The sequence below is a fragment of the Onychomys torridus genome, chromosome 1, assembly GCF_903995425.1.
Source record: "Onychomys torridus chromosome 1, mOncTor1.1, whole genome shotgun sequence".
Taxonomy (NCBI): Eukaryota; Metazoa; Chordata; class Mammalia; order Rodentia; family Cricetidae; genus Onychomys; species Onychomys torridus.
In genome coordinates, this window is record NC_050443.1 from 127466916 (window position 1) to 127480758 (window position 13843).

The 13843-nt window shown below is 41.5% G+C and overlaps 1 protein-coding gene across 1 annotated transcript; it reads right to left on the bottom strand.

The window, feature by feature from the left end:
- Positions 1–2376: 2376 nt before the first annotated feature.
- LOC118577642 (solute carrier family 22 member 19-like) lies at positions 2377–8007 on the bottom strand. The gene is made up of 2 exons (XM_036178104.1): positions 7606–8007; positions 2377–2406 (listed from the first exon to the last, which is right to left on the bottom strand). Exons 1-2 carry the CDS (start codon positions 8005–8007, stop codon positions 2377–2379), a joined length of 432 nt encoding a protein of 143 aa, XP_036033997.1.
- Between the last annotated feature and the right edge of the window lie 5836 nt (positions 8008–13843).

A 13843-nucleotide genomic window follows, 5' to 3' on the forward strand; every position in this document is an offset into this window, starting at 1 on the left:
AAAAGGCCAAGTGACTTATAAAGGCAAACCCATCAGAATAATACCTGATTTCTCAGTGGAGACTTTGAAAGCCAGAAGGACCTGGACAGATATAATGCAGACACTAAGAGACCATGGATGGCAGCCTAGACTAATATACCCAGCAAATCATTCAATCATCATAGATGGAGTGAACAAGAACATCCAAGACAAAACCAGATCTAAACAATACTTATCCACAAACCCAGCCCTACAGAAAGCACTAGAAGGAAAATTCCAATCTAAGGAAGGCAGATACACCCATGAAAACACAGGCAATAGATAATACCACAGCAGTAAACCCCAAAGAAGAGAAGTACACACACACTACCACCAAAAAATAAAAATAACAACAGTAACGAACACTCACTGGTCATTAATATCCTTAATATCAATGGACTTAATTCACCTATAAAAAGACACAGACTAACAGAATGGATATGAAAACAGGACCCATCATTCTGCTGCATACAAGAAACACACCTCAAATTCAAAGACAGACACCTCCTAAGAATAAAAGTCTGGGAAAAGACTTACCAATCAAATGGTCTTAAGAAGCAAGCTGGTGTAGCCATCCTAATATCCAGCAAAATAGACTTCAAACTAAAATCAATCAAAAGAGATGATGAAGGACGTTACATACTCATCGCAGGAAAGATCCACCAAGATGAAGTTTCAATTCTGAACATTTATGCCCCAAACACAGGGGCACCCACATATGTAAAAGAAACATTACTAAAGCTTAAATCACATATAAAACCCCACACATTAATAGTGGGAGACTTCAACACCCCACTTTCATCTCTGGACAGATTGGCGAAATTGAAACTTAACAGAGACATAATGGTCTTAACTGATGTTATGGCTCAAATGGACTTAATCGATATCTACAGAACATTCCACCCAAACAAAAAAGAATATACCTTCTTCTCAGTAACCCATGGAACCTTCTCTAAAATCGTCCACATACTTGGCCACAAAGCAAATCTCAACAGATACAAAACAAATGGAATAACCTCCTGTGTTCTATAAGACCACCATGGTTTAAAGTTAGATTACAACAACAGAAAAAAACTACAGAAATCCTATAATCTCATGGAAACTGAATAATGCTAAACTGAATCACCAATGGGTTAAGGAAGAATGAAAGAAAGAAATTAAAGACTTCCTATAGATCAATGAAAATGAATACACCACATACCCAAACTTATGGGATACTATGAAAACAGTGCTAAGAGGGAAATTCATAGCACTGAATGCCCACATAAAGAAGCTGGAGAAATCTCATGCTAGTGACTTGACAGCACACCTGAAAGCCCTTGAACAGGAAGAAGCAAAGTCTCCCAGGAGGAACAGACGCCAGGAAATTATCAAATTGAGAGCAGAAATCAATAAAATAGAAATAAAGAGGACAAAACAAAGGGTTAATGAAACAAACAGTTGGTTCTTTGAGATCAACAAGATAGACAAGCCCTTATCCAAACTAACCAAAAGACAGAGAGAAAGCATCCAAATTAACAAAATCAGTAATGAAAAGGGGGACATAACAACAGACAATGAGGAAATCCAGAGAATCATTAGGTCATACTTCAAAACCCTCTACTCCACAAAACTGGAAAATCTAAAAGACATGGAATTTTCTGGATAGGTACCACATATCTAAGTTAAATCAAGACCAGATAAACCATGTAAATAGTCCAACAACCCCTGAGGAAATCCATCATTAGAAGTCTCCCAACCAAAAAAAAAAAAAAAAAAAAAAAAAGCACTGGACCTGATGGTTTCACTGCAGAATTCTACCAGATCTTCAAAGAAGACTTAATACCAGTACTCTTTAAATTGTTCCACACAATAGAAGCAGAAGGAATATTACCAAACTCCTTCTATGAGGCTACAATTACCCTGATTCCCAAGCCAAACAAAGATGCACAAAGAAAGAGAACTACAGACCGATCTCCCTCATGAACATTGATGCAAAAATACTCAATAAAATACTGTCAAGAAGACTCCAAGAACACATCAAAACAATTATCCACCATGATCAAGTAGGCTTCATCCCAGGGATGCAAGGGTGGTTCAACATACAAAAGTCCGTCAATGTAATACACCATGTAAACAAACTCAAAGAAAAAAACCACATGATCATCTCACTAGATGCAGAAAAGGCATTTGACAAAATCCAACACCCCTTCATGATAAAGGTCTTGGAGCGATCAGGAATACAGGGAACATACCTAAACATAATAAAGGCAATCTACAGCAAGCCAACAGCCAACATCAAATTAAATGGAGAGAAACTCAAAGCAATACCACTAAAATCAGGAACAAGGCAAGGCTGTCCCCTCTCCCCCTACTTATTCAATATAGTACTTGAAGTACTAGCCAGACCTATAAGAAAACATAAAGAGATTAAAGGGATACAAATTGGAAAGGAAGAAGTCAAGCTCTCCCTATTTGCAGATGACATGTTAGTATACATGAGAGACCCCAAAAATTCAACCAAGGAACTGATACAGATAATAAAAACCTTCAACAACATAGCAGGATACAAGATCAATTCAAAAAACTCAGTAGCCCTTCTATATACAGTAGACAAACAGGCTGAGAAGGAAATCAGAGATACATTACCCTTTACAATAGCCACAAATAATAAAAAATACCTTGGGGTTACTCTAACTAAGCATGTGAAGGACCTATATGACAAGAACTTTAAGTCCCTGAAAAAAGATATTGAAGATGTTAGAAAATGGAAAGATCTCCCATGCTCATGGATAGGCAGGATTAACATAGTAAAAATGGCAATCTTACTAAAAGCAATCTACAGATTCAATGCAATTCCTATCAAGTTACCAACACAATTCTTCACAGATCTGGAAAGAATAATATTCATATGGAAAAACAAAAAATCCAGGATAGCCAAAAGAATCCTGTACAATAAAACAACCTCTGGAGGCATCACAATTCCCAACCTCAAGCTCTACTATATGCTATTGTAATAAAAACATCTTGGTACTGGTATAAAAACCGACATGAGGACCAATGGAATCGAATTGAAGACCCTGACATTAACCCACACACCTATGAACATATAATTTTTGACAAAGAAGCCAAAAATGTACAATGGAAAAAAGAAAACATCTTAAACAAATGGAGCTGGCATAACTGGATGTGAATGTGTAGAAGGCTGAAATTAGATCCATATCTGTCACCATGCACAAAACTTAAATCCAAGTGGATCAAAGACCTCAACATAAATACAGGTACTCTGAACCTGATAGTAGAGAAAGTAGGAAGTACTCTTGAACTTATTGGCACCAGAGATCACTTTCTAAATATAACACCAGAAGCAGAGACACTGAGAGAAACAATCAATCAATGGGACCTGTTGAAATTGAGAAGCTTTTGTAGAGCAAAGGACATGGTCAACAAGACAAAGCGACAGCCTATAGAATGGGAAAAGGTCTTCACCAACCCCACATCTGACAGAGGGCTGATATCCAGAATAGATAAAGAACTCAAGAAATTAGACATCAAAATGCCTAACAGTGCAATTAAGAAATGGGCTATAGAGCTAAACAGAGAATCCTCCACAGAGGAAGTTCAAATGGCTGAAAGACATTTAAGGAATTGCTCAACATCCCTAATTATCCAGGAAATGCAAATCAAAATGACTCTGAGATACCACCTTACACCTGTCAGAATGGCTAAGATCAAAAGCACAGAAGACAGCTCATGCTGGAGAGGATGTGGTGCAAGAGGAACTCTCCTCCAATGCTGGTGGGAATGCAAGCTTTACAGCCACTTTGGAAATCAATATGGCGCTTCCTTAGAAAATTGGGAATCCATCTCCCCCTAGACCCAGCTGTAGCACTCTTTGGCATATACCCAATGAATGCTCAATCATATCCCAAGGGCATTTGCTCAGCTATGTTCATATCAGCATTGCATTGTTTGTAATAGCCAGAACCTGGAAACAACCTAGATGCCCTTCAACTGAAGAATGGAAAAAGAAAATGTGGTACATATATACAATGGAGTACTAGACAGCAGAGAAAAACAATGACATCATGAGCTTTGCAGGCAAATGGATGGATCTAGAAAAAATCATCCTGAGTGAGGTAACCCAGACTCAGAAGGACAAACACGGTATGTACTCACTCATAGGCGGATATTATATGTAAAACAAAGATGACTAGACTGCTACACAACTTCAGGGAGGCTACCTAGAAAACAGGACCCTAGGAAAGACCCAAGGATCACCCAATGACAGAGAAATGGATGAGATCTACATGACCAACCTTGATGACAGTTGGAGTAATGAAGGGCAAGATTTGAGGGAAAGAAAGCTTAGGGGAGCAGGAAATCCCAGCTGGATCAAGAACAGAAAGGGAGAATGAGGAATAACAGGCCATGATAAATGAAGACCACATGAGAACAGGAATAGGCAGAGTGCTGGATAGGTCCCCAGAAATCCACAATGATACATCCTCTGTAGTCTGCTGGCAATGGTTTAGAGAAAGCCTAATCTGATCTAGTCTGGTGATCAGATGAAAAGCACCCTAACAGCCATCTTGGAACTCTCATCCAATAACTGATGGAAGTGGATGCAGAGATCCTCAGCCAGGACCCAGGTGGAGCTCCAGGTGTCCAATTGTCGAGAAAGAGGAGGGACTGCAAGAGCGTGAATTGTTGAATCCAAGATTGGAATAAGCACAGGGACAAATAGCCAAATGAATGGAAGCACATGAATTATGAACCAAAGGCTGTGGAGCCCCCAGCTGGATCAGGCCCTGTGGAAAAGTGAGACAATTGAATAGCTTGATCTGTTTAGGAGGCGTCCAGGCTGTGGGACCAGGATCTGTCCTTAGTGCATGAGCTGGCTGTTTGAAACCTTGGGCTTTCTCAGGGACACTTTGCTCAGTCTGGAAGGAGGTGACAGGACCTGCCTGTACTGAATCCACCAGGTTTTAATGAATCCTAGGGGTGCCTTGATCCTGGAGGACATGGGAATGGAGGGGAGAGGCTGGGTGTGGGTGTGGGAGGGGGGAGGACAGGGGAACCCATAGCTGATGTATAAAATTTAAAACACATAATAATAAAGAAAAATAAAAGAAATGGGCTATAGAACTAAACAGAGAATTCTCAACAGAGGAAGCTCAAATGGCTGAAAGACATTTAAGGAATTGCTCAACATCTTTAGTCATCAGGGAAATGCAAATCAAAACGACTCAGAGGTACCACCTTACACCTGTCAGAATGGCTAAGATTAAAAACACAGAAGACAGCTTATGCTGGAGAGGATGTGGTGCAAGAGGAACTCTCCTCCAATGCTGGTGGGAATGCAAGCTTGTATAGCCACTTTGGAAATCAATATGGCGCTTCCTTAGAAAATTGGGAATCCATCTCCCCCTAGACCCAGCTGTAGCACTCTTTGGCATATACCCAATGAATGCTCAATCATATCCCAAGGGCATTTGCTCAGCTATGTTCATATCAGCATTGCATTGTTTGTAATAGCCAGAACCTGGAAACAACCTAGATGCCCTTCAACTGAAGAATGGAAAAAGAAAATGTGGTACATATATACAATGGAGTACTAGACAGCAGAGAAAAACAATGACATCATGAGCTTTGCAGGCAAATGGATGGATCTAGAAAAAATCATCCTGAGTGAGGTAACCCAGACTCAGAAGGACAAACATGGTATGTACTCACTCATAGGAGGATACTATATGTAAAACAAAGATGAGTGGACTGCTACTCAACTCCAGGGAGGCTGCCTGGAAGGTGGGACCTTGGGAAAGACACGGGGATTGCCCAATGATGGAGGGATGGATGAGATCTCCATGAACAGCCTGGATGGCAGTCGGAGTAATGAAGGGCAAGATTTGAGGGAGGGAGAGCTTGGGGGAGCAGGAGATCCCGGCTGGATCAAGAACAAAGGGGGGAAAACGAGGAATAACAGACCATGATAAATGAAGACCACATGAGAACAGGAATAGGCAGAGTGCTGGAGAGGTCCCCAGAAATCCACAATGATACATCCTCTGTAGACTGCTGGCTATGTTCGAGAGAGGGACTGATCTGACCTGGTCTGGTGATCAGATGGTCAAACACCCTAACAATCATGCTGGAACTCTCATCTAATAACTGATGGAGATGGATGCAGAGATCCTCGGCCAGGTCCCAGGTGGAGCTCCAGGTGTCCAATTGTCAAGAGAGAGGAGGGACTGTAAGAGTGTGAATTGTTGAGACCAAGATTGGAAAATCACAGGGACAAATAGCCAAAGGATGGCAGCACATGAATTGTGAACCAACGGCTGTGGTGTCCCCGGCTGGATCAGGCCCTCTAGATAAGTGAGACAATTGAATAGCTTGATCTGTTTGGGAGGCTCCCAGGCTGTGGGACCAGGACCTGTCCTCGGTGCATGAGCTGGCTGTTTGGAACCTTGGGCTTACACAGGGACACTTTGTTCAGCCTGGAAGGAGGGGACTGGACCTGCCTGTACTGAATCCACCACGTTTAAATGAATCCCCAGGGGAGTCTTGGCCCATTTGTTGTCTGTTCCTCCACTTTATTTTTGATTTCTTCTGTATAAGGTTCTAGCCTCTTCATGACGTTACTTATAAGGTTGTTTTCTCTTCTTCTTCTTCCATTCCGTGATGTTCAGGTCTAGCTGTTGGAGAACGGCTAGGTTCTGGTGATGCTGTATTGCTCTTTATTTTGTTGTAATGTACTTCTGCCTTGATGTCTGCCCATCTCCTTGTGGGTTCGTTCTTGGTCTTATTAGTGTACTTGGTCCAGACAGAGCTGACACATTTAGGGAGCCTCTCTCTGGTCCAGATGGAAGCTCTGGGCCAGATGGGAGCTCTGGTCCAGATGAGAGTGCTGGCCGGATAGGAGATGGGGGGCTGGACTCTGAGTCTCAGGAAGTCCCTGGGGTCTCCTTATTTTGTCCAGATGGGAGCTCCTCTTGTCCAGATGGGAGTTCCGGGACAGGATGGAAGCTCTGGTCCAGATGGGAGTTCCGTGGCAGATGGTAGCTGGGGGCTTTCTGGTCCAGATGGGAGTCCTGGGGTGGATGGGAGCTGGGGGCTGGTCTCTGAGTCTCAGGAAGTGGCTGGGGTCTCAGGCAAATAGGTGTGGGGGAAGGGTGTGGAGACTGCAGGATCTGCCTGCAGTCTTGGAAAAGGGGAGCCTTCCTGCAGGGCCAGCTGAATGGCCAGAAACTGGGGCCAAGTTGGGCAGGTCCTCCCAGAATGGCTGGTGGCCATGGTTGGGACCCAGGGGCAGTTGCCTCTCTGACTATAACCCCAGCCACTCACCTCCGGCCCAGATGGGAGTTCCGGGGTGGATGGGAGCTGGCGGCTGGTCCTTTAGTATTACTTCTTAAGATGAGCTCATTACTTGAACAAAAGAATCAGAAACATAAATATTTCTTTAAGTTTGAGTCATTAAAATTATTGAATAAGACTCTTGCAATTAAATTAATCCAGCAGTAAGTTCCAATAATATATACTATGTGAGCTATTGCCAAACTGTGGTAACAAATTCACTGAGGGGTTGATATTATTGAAGCCACTTACCTCAGTCACTGTGGTGGAGAGGAATGTGCTTTGGTCATATACCCAGCCATCCACACAGGGCTCTGTGTCTGGCTCTGTCACATTGGAGAAGGTGCCATTCAGATGAAGGAGATGCCACTGTGGTTGGACAAAGCGACGGCACTTGTCTGGCTTCATGTTGGTGTCCAGTGGGATGGAGATCCTCAGGAGGTCATCTTGGCTCAGGCTTTCACTCTCACTGTCAGAGACAGTGTCATTGTCAAGGATGTGGACCCAGCAGCGATGACCAGGGATGGCTGCAGTAAAGTTCTCCAAAACAGTATGAGGAATCACCATGACATTGCAAATCAGAAGGAAAGCCATCTGAAGGATCTGATATCTCCCCATGCTTCCGACTTGATTCAAGAGATCCTGAAAGGCCATTGTGGCTGAATGACTGTCTCCAATGGGAAGCAGAAATGCTTACACCCAGGGGACTATAAATATTTAAATAAAGTCTGTTTCACAGAAACACACTAAATAGGATTGTTCTTGAGCTCTTCTTAATATGCCCATCTCATTTCACACCAGTTATAGAACTGTGATTCATTCTGTTGTTGGTATCAGGGAGTGACCTGTTTTCTACCAAGTAACCAAAAAATCCTGCTAATGTTTTTTCCTGTAACCCAGTCTGTTAAACATTTACTTTATTAGAAACTTTGAGCACCACCACCCATGCTGAACTCTGGAAAATGACCTGTAACTCCCTGAAAATAAACCAGAGTTAATCTGTTCCATGGCATGCAGCCATTGGTAGATGATACAAATTTCCAGGAACTACAGTGACGCATTTTTCATTTCTGGTCCTTGGGAATTTGCTTCATCTTGAATTTGTTTAACAGAGATAATGACAAGAATCTGGAGGTTAATGCAAAGAATTATGGTGCAATTCTTCACCTTTGCTGTCTGACAGGATTTAGATCAATTCATTCCCATTGTATACATATTCATAGCTGTGAGAAGCTGGACAAAGACAGGGCCTTAAAGTGCTGCAGTGCAAAGCTCACATAGAAGTTTGATGATTCAGACTGTAAGTGTGAGGATCACTTGGCTTCTAATATCAGAAATGCTGTAAGGGAATGATAAGTGTTGGAGATCTTACAGCTCAGTGAGTAATAGAGAAACAAACACGGAGGTATATTCTGCTATTTTAAATTAATCTCTATGTGTATAATATACACACTTACCTACCTACAGGCATACATACATACACATGTGAATGAAATTTCTTGGAAAGAAGCTGTTACTATAATGGCTATTCAATGATTAGAATTTCAGGGGCTGGAGAGATGGCTCAGAGATTAAGAGCACTGACTGCTCTCCCAGAGGTCCTGAGTTTAATTCACAGCAACCACATGGTGGCTCACAGCTATCTGTAGTGCCCTCTTCTGGTCTGCAGTTATATATGCTGTATACATAATAAATTAAAAAAAAAAGAACTTCAATGGTGTGGAGAGGGTGGAATGTTGCAGGTGCAGAGCTAAATCACTCAGGGCCATCTCTCACCCTCCTAGTAATGATTTTCTGTCTTCACTATTTGTGAGCAAATGACTTTGTGACCACTAGGCAAAATCTTTGGGATCTACAAACTGATCCCCATTTTCTAACAACTGGAAGGCTATAATGTCATCTGATAGCACCCGAGGCCCATAGATGAGATTTTCCCACTTTTCTGTGACCTGCTTATCTGATATATAATGTCCCGATTCATAAGTATAAACTGCAAGAAACTATTACCAGTAGGAACATGGGATTTGGCATGGCAAACTCTATAGTCCTGAGCTCTGGTCATTCGTATTTGGGTGCAGCATATTTCTCTGTCTGCTTTCAGAAGAGTGTTGTGTTTTTGCATTGACACATACACTACACAGTTTGTACATTGACCTAACATTCTTTTCTCTTGATGTCACTTCTTGGACATTCTTTATCCCTTTTTCACTCTGAACATAATTGTACCGATATCATCTCTAATACTGATTAAAAAAATTTTTTTTCACACAATATATTTTGATTATGCTTTTCCTCATCCCCTTAAATCCTCCCAAGATTCTGCTCCCTTTCAAACCCACACAACTTTATGATTTTTCTCTCTCAAAACCAAAACAAATCAATCATACAAAAGTCAATAGTGAAAAAGAATCCCTGAATGGGGGCTGGAGAGATGCTAAAGTTGTTAAGATCACTGGTTGCTCTTCCAAGGCCCTGATTTGATTCCTTGCTTCTACATGATGGCTTATAACTGTCTAACAGCTGTTCCAAGGAAGCCTGATGCTGTTTTCTGTCCTTCATGGGAACCAGACATACAAGTCATACACAGTCATAATGCAGAAATAATGTACACATAATATAAAAATCTTTAAAAAAACCACTTGACCAACAATAACAACAGTGAAACACAAGGCCAAAACACAAGAAACTGAGACAAACTCTGTCCCTCAGCTCGATATGCCATGCTTTGCTAATGCCCATGGGAGACCTGCCCCTTTCTGAGCGAATGTGGAAGAGAGATGGATTGAGCAGAGAGGGAGGGAATGGGAGGGAAGGAGGGAGGGGAGGCTGTAGTGGAGATGTAAAATAAATAAAAAATAAATAAATAAATAAATAAATAAATAAATACATAAATTAAAAAAAAAGCAAACACTGCCCCCACCACAAACCCATCCAGTTTGTCTTGTGTTGGTTCCTCTTATTTAAAATAAATATTTAGTATCAGGATCATATGACTTACTTCCTTTCTTTGCTGCTTAATCACTTAGTAGTGCTCAGGTTCGTGAGCCCCAATAGGTTCTGTAATCCCAAGGGTTCAGCCCTAAACGAATGGACTATGAGTAACACTAAATGAACTCAATAGGTTTCACATAAGTACATATGTGTGTGTATGCAACAACAATAAATAAAAGAGCTTGTGCATTTGTGAGGAAGTTGAGGACATGGGAGGAATTGTTTGTGAGAAGGGGGATTAGAAATTTTGTACATACAATATTCCTGTATCAATTCTAAAAAGTATATTTAAATTAAAAATAATCCTTTGGAGATTCTGGGCACAGTGGTGCAATACCCTCAATCAATCCCAATACTTGGCAGGTAGATGCAGGTAAATCTCTATGAGTTCAAGGCCAGCCACGTTTATGTAACAAGTTATAGGTTAGCCAGGGCTTCACACTGGTGACCTGTCTGAAAACACAAAAACAGCTGTTTCTGTGGTTTTTCCCATCTTGATTCTGACCCCATTTGCTCTTATAATCCTTTCTTCTTCTCTTTAATTCAACTCCAGGATCTTGGTCAAGTGCTTGGCTGTGGGTCTCTGCATCTACTTCCATGAGTCACTGGATGTAAGTTCTATGATGAAAATTAGGGTAGACACTAATCGGAGTGCAGGTAAAGGCTAGTTCAATCACCCTCTCCACCATTGCTGTGAGTCTTAGCTGGGGACAGTCTTGTGAGGTCCTGGGTTTTCCCTAGCATCAGATTTCTCTCCATCCTCTAAACGAAACACTCTTTCATTGCTCTCCCTCCCCGTCTATCCTCCATTTTCCCACCTCACATTCCCTCCTATCCCTTTCCTTGTCTTCCTCTCTCCCAGTTTACGCAGGGGATCTTAACCCTTTGCCCTTCCTGGGGCGATCCATGTGTGTCCCTCTTAGTGTTCTCCTCTTTACCTAGCTTCTCTGGGGTTGTGGATTGTAGCCTGGTTATCCTTTGCTTTGTATCTAATGTTCACTTATGAGTGAGTACGTACCATGTTTGTCTTTCTGGGTCTGGGTTACCTCACTCAGGATGGTTTTATCTAGTTACATCTATTTGCCTACAAATTTCATGATGACATTTTTTTTAACTGCTGTGTAATATTCCATTGTGTAAATGTACATTATCTTCATTCCATTCTTTAGGTTGTTTCTAGGTTCTGGCTATTATGAACAATGCTGCTGATGGGAAAAACCACAGAAATAGCTGACCCAAGCTAAAGGGAGCTCATGTACTCTGGACTGAGCACTGGGGAGCCTGCATGGGACAGAACTAGGCTTTCTGAATGTGGGTGAAAGTTACTTGGCTTAATGTGTTTGTGGGTCCCCTAGTAATGGGAACAGGCTTAATCATGGGTACAGGAACTGGCTTTTTAGGGCCCATTCCCTATGGTGCAAAGCCTTACTCAGCCTTGATGCAGGGAGGAAGGGCTTGGTCTGGCCTCAACTTGGTATGCCACCCTGAATTGACTACAGGGACCCTAGGGAGGCCTTCTCCTCTATGAGTAGGGGGTGGGGGTATATGGGGGATTGTGTGGGCAAGCAGAAGAGGAGGGAGTGGGAACATGGATTAGTTTGTAAAAGGAAAGTACTTTTGTAGATGTAAAAGTCTTATTAAATAAAAAACACAGAGCCAAATGCAGAGTTAAAAGCCCAAGAGGTCAGAGCAGTAGCTAAGAGCTGTGACTTAAAACTGCATTCTTACCTTTTCTGCCATTGCTGTCCTTCCCCTCAGAAACAGGGCTACTTCCTGTGTGTCTGTCATTTTACTGACTTTCTGTTTTGCCTTCTTATTGGTTGTAAACCCAACCACATGACCTCCACATCACTGCCTGTCTATACAGACCTCTAGGTCTCTATAGTTGGTATTGCAATTAAAGGCATGTGTCTCCATGCTGGCTGTGTCCTTGAAGACTCAGAGATCTGCCTGTCATGTGATCGGGATTAAAGGTGTGCACCACCACTGCCAGACTTCTGCTATGGCTTGCTCTTAGCTCTGACCCCCAGGCAACTTTATTTATTAACATACAAATAAAATCACATTTCAGTACAAATAAAATATCACCATAAATTTTCTATTTAAATAAAAAATTATAGAATAAAATAAACACAAAACTGAAATAAAAACAAAAAACTATTGGGACATTTAGTAAACTTGAGTTCACTGTGTACATAATAGTCCATTCCTTCCTTTTATCATGAAAGACTTAAATGAACTGAATAAAGACATAATATAAACTCTTGTGTTGGTGTATTGTAGGCCAGTTAAGTGTGGGGTATCCTGTCATATTGATCAGAAATGTAGTCTTAGCTTTGCTATACTGTCTTGACCAGATGTGGTCATTAGTCCATCATTATTCCTTTGGCTTTCCCCCATTAGTTTAAGAGTTCTGACTTTATTGGCCCAGACATTAAATTTAGGTCCATGTTGAATCTTGTTATAAACACAGGAACTAGCTGAAAAAATCCTTTTAAAGTCTGAGGAACTTATGATCTAAAGTGAATAAAGCCTTGTAATATGACTCTGCATTCTTTATTTCCACAATATATTTACAACAATTTTTTCCCTTGAGTGCTGTGTTACTGTATTTTAGTATCATCATCAGCTCAGTGTCCAACAATTGTTAAAGGGTCAAGGCATAGTATTTTGTCTTGTGTCTAGTTACTGAATTATTTGTCATTGTCACCTTTCTGTAATAATTACATGGGAATTCTGCTTTGTTTAAAATGAACTTATATTTTAAAATTTATTCTTCTCACACATAATACATACTGACTTCAGCCTCCCCTCTTTCTCCTTCTCCCAAATCACTCCCACCTCCCTTTCCCCTTGGATCCACAGCTCCTTTGCTTCCCTTCAGAATAGAGCAGGCCTCTCAGTGATATCAATGAAACAAAATAACAAGATGGAATAGGAGTTGGCATTAACCCTCATATCAAGGTTTGATGAAGTAACCCAGTAGGAGGGAAAAGGTCTGATGAAAAGGCAAAAGAGTAGAAACCCCCATGACTCTCTTTGTTTTAAGTCCAACAAAAACTCCAAGCTAAACAATCACAGCATAAATGCCTGGTTCAGACCCATGCAGCCTCTGTGGTTACCACTCCAGTTGCTATGAGCCCCTATGAGCCCTGCTTAGTTGACTTTGTGGGCTGTGTTCTCCTGGTATCCTTGACCCCTCTGACTCCAAAAATCTTTCTTCCACCTCTTCTGCAGATTCTACAAGTTCTGCCTAATGTTTGTCTGTGAGTCTCTGCATCTGCTTCCATCAGCTGCTGTAGGAAGCCTCTTTGATGATCTATGAGTATAGCAGAATGTTATTAGGAATCATTTTGTGCCTTATTTTTGTCAGTCATATTTGGTTCTATCCTAGATTTCTGAGCCATCCAACTTCTGATTCCTGACTATCTATTTCTGAGCATATCATGTTTTATAAGATTAGTTATTTTCGTGTTTGGAGAGTGGCCCTATCTGGAGG

Coding starts and splice junctions, on each gene's coding strand:
- LOC118577642 (XM_036178104.1), bottom strand. CDS start 8,007: ATGGCCTTTCAGGATCTCTTGAATCAAGTCGGAAGCATGGGGAGATAT. Junction 2,407..7,605: donor TCTCCACCACAGTGACTGAG/GTAAGTGGCTTC, acceptor GTTTTCTTATAG/GTCTGGCTAGTACTTCAAGT.